Genomic DNA, 10,376 nt, shown 5'->3' on the forward strand with positions numbered 1-10,376 from the left:
GGCAGTAGATTGAATAAAAACGTTTTCGTAGTAAAAGAGATTTTGTATGGCTAATAATAACATCAGTTCAGTATTTTCTCTTCACAGAAATTTTTTTAAAACATTTTGCAGCACAAACACCCAGTCCAAAAAACATTGTGACCCTCCCATTGGTACTGGCTCAAAAATCTTGACCCCCCCCCCCAAATACAGGTGGGAAAATTTGTGATCCTCCCCAAATCCCCCCCCCGGCCCTCCCCCTGGTACTTTACGCTCAGTCCCTTACGTCACTTGTGTTTTCCTTGGCTGAAAGAAGAAAAATATTGATGAATAACACCTAACTATATATCCTACACATAGATTATCACGAACAGAGGTAAAACATGGAAAAATAGACTTAGTTTCAGTTTACTTTAATGACATATGTTTTGATTTCTTTAATAGTAAACTTGCAAACCAGCCATCTTGAATATCCTGAATGTTGCATCATGGGAAATGTGATGATCAGTATGAATCAATCAGTATTGTTAACAATTGGTTCACGTTGTTTGTAACCACAAACAATATAGTCATGGTTATCCTGCCCATTGTAGGAGCTCCAGGTTAAGTATTACGACAATTACAGATAATCCCATAATCATTTGCATCTGAGCATGCTCAGTCTGGATTGCAAATTTCCAATTACATGCAAACACAATGTTATAATACATCGGTTTAAAGAAATTCAAATTTTTAGAATGTAATGCACGTATTAGCCTAGTGTATTAAACTGATAAGAAGTGGACATTTTGGTTTCTGAAACACAGTCCACATATTGCAATTCGATGTAGGTTGTGTTAACGATGGCGGACAGTTCTCTTCACCATTGGAGAATCCTGATATCCCAAACGTCTTGAAGGTAAAGATGTCAACGACCTACGGCGATCATCTATTAGAGAACAATTAAAATTATACACTATGTCTTGACTTTGTAGATGAAATGAATCCTTGATTATATCATTTCTTTCTATTTCTCATCACTCAACACACACTTCTCTGGCCAAAAATAGATAGATAAGAAATGTGCAAAACAAATAACGGAATAAATAACAAGAGAACACAGCCCTCTATGGCCAGATATGAAAACAAAATGACGTCACTACTTGCAAGATGGCGACGATACTGCCTCTTTCTGACTACACGTGCTATGTTTTGAGTAGATGGGATTGTTACAGGTAAGATCACAACATAAACATGCACACTTTTTACTTTTATATTTCAAATGGTTGGCTTATTATTCTTAAAGGGATACAAGATGAATGTATTTAAATTTTGTTGGGATGTATTTTTTTCCTGCATATAAAAAGTTACTCACAGTATTCTACCTGCTGATGCATCACTTCCAATTGACTCAACTCAAACGTTGTATCAAGATATAACTCATAAATGATCCCATGACGTAATTTATTTATATATAAAATGTTTTCAGGAAATCCTTACTATGCAATCAACTGTTCTAGCACTGCCAGAACAAAAATTGTGAGGCCTAATAAAATGTGTGGTTCGGGTTATATTCAATTTTAGAATAGGTGGGATAAGTAGATCTTTTATTTATATATCTTTTTTATATGAGTCGCTAGTTCAGGTATTTATGTTTTCCGATGTTTTCCATATGGTCTCTGTGATATTGGATTCTTCTCATCAGATGTGCAGTCATTACAGATTGTAAGAACAGTTTGGTATTGTCTTTTTTAAGTTGATGTCCACATCCACTTTATTCGTTGCGAGACAATTTTCGCGATTTTATTATTTTTTCTTGAACTAGTAAAAAGAAAACACGTTTAGGTCAGCGTGAAAAATCAGATGGGGTCTGGTAACCAGAACCAAACATATTTTGGGGCCTAATGTCATAGAAGGTGTGCATCGATATCAACATTTTACCAGAGTTGTTTAATCGAAGTTATTTGTATTAAGTATTTTTCACTTGAGTAAAAGTTCTATAATTTCAGGTTATGCCATTGTCGGGTGTTATGAAGACAAACTAAATTGAGAGTATACTATAAAATAGATTTCATAGGCAACATAATAATTAGGTTTTGCCATTGAGCAGTCAATTTGATAGTGTGGGAGGGGGTGGTAGTGCACATTCAAGATATGTTGTGTTCTTCAACCATATCAGGCTTCTAAACCACTGTAAGATACATAGTGTTGATCAGCCTTATCTAACTTCAAAACCACTCTAAGATACGTATTACATCGTTTTGTTCAGGCCCTATCAGGCTTCTATACCACTCTAAGGTACGTGATGTTGTTCAGTCATATAGGGCTTCTAAACAACTGTACGATATGCCATGTTGATCAGCCCTATCAGGCTTCTAAACCACTGTCAGATACATCACGTTCTGCAGCGCTATCAATCTACTAAACCACTGTAAGATATATGTTGTGTTGTGTTGTGTTGTGCTGTGTTGTGTTGTGTTGTGTTGTGTTGTGTTGTGTCGTGTTGTGTTGTGTCGTTCAGCACTATCAGACTTCTAAACCACTGTAAGATATGTTGTGTTGTTCAGCCCTATCAAGTTTCTAAACCACTAAACTTCTAAAAAGATTCACAGCTAATAGCATTGAACGAATATCGTATTTCTCAAATAAGGTCGCTATGTGATTTTGTTTTAAATACTTAGCCTGTACAACCCCTGTAATATACATGTAAGTGATTGCATGCTCCCCATGGAGTTGAGGTTAACCGTGATATGGCACATTAACTTATTATTTAATGATAGGTGCAATGCTTGTGATGCACTTTTAGCAGTGTGGATTACTATGTAGAAACTTGAAACTTGAAATTCATTGATGGTACTTACGATTGTCATACCAGTGATAGTACTTCTTGTCTGAATCGATTTCATCTTTCTTATCATCACAATAGCAGTCCTTTCTCTCATCATAACACATTTCATGATAATTTCTGCATATTCCATCAGTACACCGTATCCTTCCATCATCACAGACTGTTGTTTGGAACAAAAACAAAATGTCTTGATTTCAACACGAACACCTGTTTGCAGGTCAGAGGTCACACTTACCTTAAAGCCTAAGTGTGACATTATATACTGAATATAACTAATGAATATTTATTATCCTAAGAAGATTGTAAGAAGTTGTTGATGATTAACCATGATGACGTCGTCAATGAACGTATCATTTACGTAGTAGTAGTAGTAGTAGTAGTAGTAGTAGTAGTTACGTAGTAGTAGTAGTAGTAGTAGTAGAAGTAGTAGTAGTTGTTGTTGTTGTTGTTGTTGTGGTGGTGGTGGTGGTGGTGGTGGTGGTGGTAGTACTTACAGTGCTGTAAACAACAAACTTGATCGTGTAAAACTTTGCCTGGTTTATTTATGCGTCTCGAGTGAGCGCCTGAGGCATGAAACACCAAGTAGCTGTACCTTGTCGATATGCTGTGTATTCTTGTTTGGAATACCAGTAATCATTGTAATTACAGAATCTGAATGATAGTACTGTGTATGTACACTATGTGTAAATATTCATATTAAAAGATATGGACCATTTCGACTGGTTTGCCAACAAAATGTAAAATTGCTAGAACTTAGGTTCATGCATAATTGGTACGGTGCCTCATGTCATCACCTTCAGTCGGAGCACGACGAAGAGTACGAGGCGAGTAAGACAAAACCGCGTTGCGGCTTTGTCACTCACGGCGTTCGTCAATCTTAATTGGGCTGGAATTAGAATTTACGGCAGGGGGCCTGGAGGGGGGGGGGAGGGAGGGGGGGAGAAATTATTTTGGTCAAAAAATGTTTGCAGCTCTCCTTCGCGCGCTCAAAAATGTTATGCCCCCCCCCCCCCCCATCTCCGACATGAACCCAAGAATTTACGTAGCCTCCCCTATCGGCTACACATATTTTAATGTGTAATGATACAGTAACCCCCCCCCCCCCGACCACGCTCCACTTCAGAGTTGTACAGTATGGTGTACTACATTAAACTAACAGTTGAAATCAACTTGAGCGTCCATACATAACAATAAGAGATTTCTTTACAAATATATGTGGGCTTTGTGAAAAAGGTCTCAGATTGGGCTGTACTTGGAGATACGCAGTCAGCAGGGTTTTATCTTTCAATTGTAGTCAGCAGGGTTTTATATTTCAATTTTGATTCTGGGCAGAATAAATATCAACCATGATAGATAGTTGGGAGGGTGTGGGGGTCCCCCTCCCACAGTAATCACTTAAAAAATAAGGACATGTAGGAGGCCATTTAATGGCATAACATTTCAAACCATACACATGATCGAAAACCATAGAGTACTTGAAAATTGTCTTCAATACCCCAATTTTACTCGAGTCAATACATTACTATGCAACTGTATGGCTATATTAACTACACTTTAACTTACCTATTCAGATATATTTTGGCAGACACACAAATTCTCTTGGCTATTGACTGCCTCATAATTAAATGTATGGTAGGTAAATGAAGTGTACAATTTTGCAAAGTACAAGGTAAACGACTGTTCTTGAGGTGTGAATGTTCAAAAACGGAGAGAGAGAGAGAGAGAGAGAGAGAGAGAGAGAGAGAGAGAGACAGACAGACAGACAGACAGACAGACAGACAGACAGACAGACAGAGGAAGGCATACACAAATACATTCGCATGGCTGTCACCCAACTCATCACCAACTACAGGTTTTAGAAGGTATTGCGGCGAAGCCGAGTGAACGTTAACTTTTTAATTTACTCGGTAAACGGCTGCTCCTAAGTTTGCTTGAAAACAGCAGACTTCACGCAGAGACAACAAGATAACTGGTATGCAAAAACACCAGTGGGTGCCTCTGATGTGAATTGAGATATCTTTTTTATCAATGTGTTTATTATATCTGTGAAAGTTTGTACAAATAAACTTTCAGTTAAAAAAAAAAAATTACGAGAAATAAGCACACTGCTGTTACAATCGGTAAACGGGGTTCCAATGTCCCAAGTTTAATTGACGAGTTACCGGCATTATATTTACAATGTATGTTTTTGCGGCAACGAGCCAGCGAACGGACTGGCTTTTTTCGATTTCGCAAGTTGTATTAAAATCATCTTTACAGAGCATGGATGTAGTGCAAAGCATCGGTTACTGTATTTACAGTCTGTTATAAATATGGAATTCTACATCATTCTACTTACATCGGACACCTATTGACCAATAATACAACGACATGTACATATCTGCCCTCCTTGTGGTGTCGTCTCCATATTTAGGAACAATTCCTTGAGAGTGTGTAAATGAAATTAAAACATGGTTAATTATTTGTAAATGCATCACGCTTGCTTCTAGTCCAACGATTGTATCCGTCCGTCCGTCCACCCACCCACCCGTCCGTCTGTATGTCCGTCCGTCAGTCTATATGTCCGTTCGTCCTGTCTGTCTGTCTGTCTGTCTGTCTGTCTGTCTGTTTGTCTGTTTGTCTGTCTGTCTGTCTCAAGTTCATTTAGTCAAGTGGATTTTGCAATGTTCATACATTGTAATTTGTTGACCATTTGAATCATTAATGTTCAAATTATATGTTCATATAGTTGTCGTTCGTGTTTAAAACAATACTTACCGTGCTGTATTACCCAACCAAAGAACTCTGCCTCGTTACATGCTGCCCTTTGCGTCAACGGCTCACTGTGACAAACGTTAGAATCATCACACATTTGTTGTGGAGAATCGAAGCAACCCTCTGCTCCACCGCACTGATAGACACCACTTCCATCTGGACAATCTACATAAAAGACATCATTAAGAAAAGTTGATTTATGTCACAGTGGATTTTGAAATGGCACAAACTGAGTTATAAACCAAGTGATACTTACAAAGCACCTCGATTTAATTCTAGTGTAATTTTAATGTCAATGCAAGTAGTACAGTAATAAATTGACAAGGTTTTGGGGTGCGGAACCCCAAACAACAATTCATTTCGATATATCGCGCATTTTATAAGTTGACCCACATTTTATTCAATACACTGCATGTGTACCGTATTAAGATTCAGTCATTTTAACAAAACCATTAAAAACTTTTGATTTGCAGTTACTGTAGCACAGACTATATTACCCACTCTTATTCAGATGGTGGATTTTCAGGGTTTTCTCGGGCCGTTTGTTAAACAGATTAGCTACTAAAATTATATGTTTTTTATATTATATAGTTACCATAGCAGAAGTGTAAAATACTCATGATTCCACATACATACATACATACATACATACATACATACATACATGCATGCATGCATGCATGCATGCATGCATGCATACATACATACATACACACATACACACATACATACATACATACATACATACATACATACATACATACATACATACTTACGTGGCACATCTTCTTGCTTATAAATATCGTCTATACTAGTTACTTTGAATTCCCATGCACTTGGATCATCACGTCTAGAAAGACTTGGCGTCTGTGCCAAAAAAAATCAAGTGTAAATCAAACTGAAATTGCAGATATCACGAATTGTCTAACACAATATGGGAAAAGGGAACAAGTCTGGAACAGTTATGCTCTCAGTGGAAAGCTACATAGCCACGCGCCGGCGACTTTTTTAGTGTCTGAGTCTGAAATGTGGTGCACATACATGTACTTGTGTTAACATAAATGTGTGTCTTCATGATGAAAACAATTCAGGGGTACGGTTCATACGAACGGTAACACTAAGATTAACTTTGTATCTGAAATTGGGTGCGCATTATTCATGTGATATTTGTAAAGAGATAGGTAATATAATCTACTATATTGTTTATAATATCTGAAAAGGAACAAGATTTCTTCTTGCATGCTACACCCCATCACTTTCCTAGGTACCTGCCCAATAGCGAAAAATGTATTCACAATAAATACAAAGTTGTATTTCGTATAACTAAAAACAGAGCCGAAAGTACATCATAGGAAATGTTAACTTCTGATCCATAAGTCGAGGAAAATTGTGTTTGCATTACTTACTCCGATAGTCTGCGCTGCAAAGCAGATAACAGCCACGAATAGGATTGCTACAAATCTGACCATATCGAAGCTAGACGTATTTCAAGTAGACGTATTTCAACAACTGCGCAATAATGTACAATGTATACAGTTTTATACAAAACTTCAAAAGTAGTCTGTGTAACCTGACCGCTTTATTAGTATCGTATGACACTAGCTTTTAAACATTTAATCTTTCTAACATTATTACTCAAACCATAAATTTCCGGGCACTGTGAATTATTGTAATTATGTACATATTAACGACATATATACAACCCGCGAAAAAAACTGGTGTGTTTGCTTGCTTGCAGTGAGCAAAGGTGTAACTTGTAATTAGCGTCGATAAATGATCAAACTATGAACAAGATATGAGGACCTGATCCCATATCTCCGTTTACTGTTAGAGCGCTAGAGCTACACCTATAAGATGGAGTCTGCTGTTACCGTTACGTTATAACTTCCACAGATATAAACCCAGCGATAAAAGTATCGCATTAACCTAGACCAGGGTCACCACATTTGTTTTATCAGTTGTATTGTTCGATGAAAAAAAATATTAAAAAATATTCTAAATAATTCTATTATAATGTTGGATTTATTCCTTCTAAACCAAATCAGGAAAGGTAAACTTGTAGTTTTTATCATGGCTTTAGCCAATTAAAGCAAAATTTTGACACATTCTTAGGGTATTCTAAAGTGACCGGATCCGGAGTGTGTCAACATCGGTAAAAATAATTTATGAAACTATATAACCTGAATTGGTGTTCATAATGAGATGGATCATTTAGCTGAGCAATCATGTTAAAACATCTCTTTACATATCATTTCCCCCGACATTGGATTTTAGCTAATTACATTGGCGAACAATCTAGTGTCGTCATGAAGACATTTTGGTGAGTGGTAATAAAGAGACATTTTTGCCATAAACAGAACAAAAAAGGCATTTTCATTTACTATTTAAAAGCCACTATGTTGGAGTTTATAAGACCCTTGATGGTGAACAAAACTCTCCACAATAATATAAAGAAATACAAATATATAGTAAATTATAGTTGATTTCCAAGAAGCGAGCCATGGTCATCTGATGAGACATCAAGTTCGGTGAGACTGACTACAAGATTTTGTGTTATAAAGATAAACCCAGTACAGATAGTGGAGATCCGCCCCTCACTGTGAATGTGTCTCATTGTTATAACATGGCTGATAAGTCAGTACACGTTCCAGTGAATTTCAACATTATTAGCCGGTTCACTTTGTTATCGTCTGCTGGAGTGTACGTAGTTCCAGTTGTACATTACACGTTATTCTATTCGTCAAGCAATACCTACGCCTGCTGACTGCGGAAGGTAATAAGCCAATCAGTAATAGGTTTATAAATCAAACTTTAACGCGCACATTGATACAGAGTGTGAGATCGATTTTATCTCACACTGACTGTCCCACACTTTAGTTAGTTTTATCTAATCTGATATGTGTGTATAGTTGATCTAACCTGAAGTTTATACTTTCGTATCAACCTTATTTTTTGAAATAACTGTTAATAGTTATAACCAAGTAATTATAATCTATCCTACTGGAGTTGCTGTTGTTTTGAATGGCAACAGTTTCGCGTCCTATCCTGGACCCTTCCTCAGGCCGACTGATGATCTGATGACATATGGTTTGTGACACCTGACTTCTCCCGTTCAACATATACATGTCTTCTCGAACAAGGGGTGGACGCAATTTGTCACGGATTCTTTCTCCACATGTAGGATTGATTGACAACGATACATGCCATACTGACCCTCGGTATTTGAATACTTGTCCCCAAGTTGAAGAGTATCGTTGGGTGGCACCCACATTGACTGCTATCTATGTGTTAATCTCAAATGTGTTGCTTATGAATCTACTTATTGCTATGTTTAGGTGAGTGACGTCAGATATTACAAGGTCAGATTCAACTCACACTGAAACGTTCTTTTTAAGTTCACTGTGCATATCATACTAGTATATATACCGGTTAGACAAGGGGGTATACAAAATGTACACTGTGGCCACTAGGGGCGCTGTTCGGGAGAAGAATTGGCCCAGAAGTGAGGTCCATGGCAATTGAATACTACAAATTCATTGGAATGAAATCACCATGTCCCCATTGTTTGACAGCATGCAAATGTTGGCGGGATGCTGAACTAGACAAAAATACTGATTTTCATTTGCACAAGTACTGTCATGATATGGTATTAGCGCTCATTTTTCTCAACAAGAATTCACCTCTTCTCTTTTCGCTTTCGAAAATGACTGTAATGTTGGTAATACGAACATGGCGTATTCGAAGAAATCGTTTCCTTTGCAGCCACGTGAACTTTATGTCTTTGCTCAGATCACGATAAGTGAACTTGTTGTTTGTTTGTTTGTTTGTCACAGCAGTACAGTTGAATAATGTAAAATCTGTAATGTGTTATATTAAATTTCTATTTCCAATACTAGATTTTCAACCATGTATTGAACTTTTAAACGAATTAACCATGTTATGATACCAATTAATGCTGATGAGTTCATGTGTACCATACATCAACTTTCAACTTACTGATCGTTCAACAACCTATTTCCGAACGAACAGCTGACCGATTCAATATGGTCTAACACAATTCAACCACTATCGAGGACATTAAACATTGACATATTTTTCTTCCATACTGTGTTAGCGAACGGAGCGAACAGGGTTATGCATTAAAAAAAACTACTTTTCGCCACATATACTAAGAAAATACGTTTGAATACCGCGTTCAAGAAAGTCTAATCGCTACGGAACTGATATATTTGAAAATTCAAATTTTAGCTTTTTTCGCTTATTATTTTGTATGAAACATGTTTTATTTTATCAGAGAGCGTGATATTACTTTCTTTTGAAGTAAACCTTGACCTCTCTTATGTAGGTCAACTTGCTCTCGCGATAACAAACATAGAACAAACCTTAACAAACCTAGGGAGTACACATTATTGTTGATTGGTTGAATGTCCAGGACGCTGTGGATGTGTCAGAATGTGATTGTCTACCGAGGAGGTTGCTGAAAAAAGTTAAAGGTATGTTTTATCATCATGTACACTTTACCATGCTTTACTTGCCCAATATGTTGCGGGGGGGGGGGTCTATTATCGTGAAAGTACCATTACATAATTAGAGTGCATATGACATAAAACATGGACCTCTAAGATACATAGTACATACACTATCGCCACTATGGCTTCCGATTTGAAAGTGTGACTAATAGTTTATCAAAAATGGTCTTTTCATTTCAAAAATACAATGAAATAAGTGTACAGTACATATTTATACCCATGTTATAACCATGAAAATTGAAAGGAATTTTCGAGTGCACGTGTCTTGCATAAGGAACGCATAAGAG

General features: G+C 37.0%; 1 protein-coding gene across 1 annotated transcript; it reads right to left on the reverse strand.

Annotated features, from left to right (window-relative positions):
- Positions 1-271: 271 nt before the first annotated feature.
- On the reverse strand, positions 272-7,071 carry LOC144435727 (uncharacterized). Its single transcript, XM_078124337.1, has 6 exons — positions 6,967-7,071; positions 6,337-6,427; positions 5,564-5,725; positions 5,145-5,228; positions 2,820-2,966; positions 272-907 (listed from the first exon to the last, which is right to left on the reverse strand). The coding sequence occupies exons 1-6, from the start codon at positions 7,027-7,029 to the stop codon at positions 816-818; spliced, it is 639 nt and encodes a 212-aa protein (XP_077980463.1). The 5' UTR covers positions 7,030-7,071; the 3' UTR covers positions 272-815.
- Positions 7,072-10,376: the final 3,305 nt, after the last annotated feature.

The sequence above is a fragment of the Glandiceps talaboti genome, chromosome 5, assembly GCF_964340395.1.
Source record: "Glandiceps talaboti chromosome 5, keGlaTala1.1, whole genome shotgun sequence".
Classification (NCBI taxonomy): Eukaryota; Metazoa; Hemichordata; class Enteropneusta; family Spengelidae; genus Glandiceps; species Glandiceps talaboti.

What these genes read in the sequence shown, in the direction of transcription:
- LOC144435727 (XM_078124337.1), bottom strand. Translation starts at nt 7,029, where the DNA reads ATGGTCAGATTTGTAGCAATCCTATTCGTGGCTGTTATCTGCTTTGCA. An exon ending in TAAGCAAGAAGATGTGCCAC is followed by an intron (nt 5,726 to 6,336) that starts GTAAGTATGTAT and finishes TCTTTTATGTAG; the next exon opens with ATTGTCCAGATGGAAGTGGT. An exon ending in CTATCACTGGTATGACAATC is followed by an intron (nt 908 to 2,819) that starts GTAAGTACCATC and finishes GTTCTCTAATAG; the next exon opens with ATGATCGCCGTAGGTCGTTG.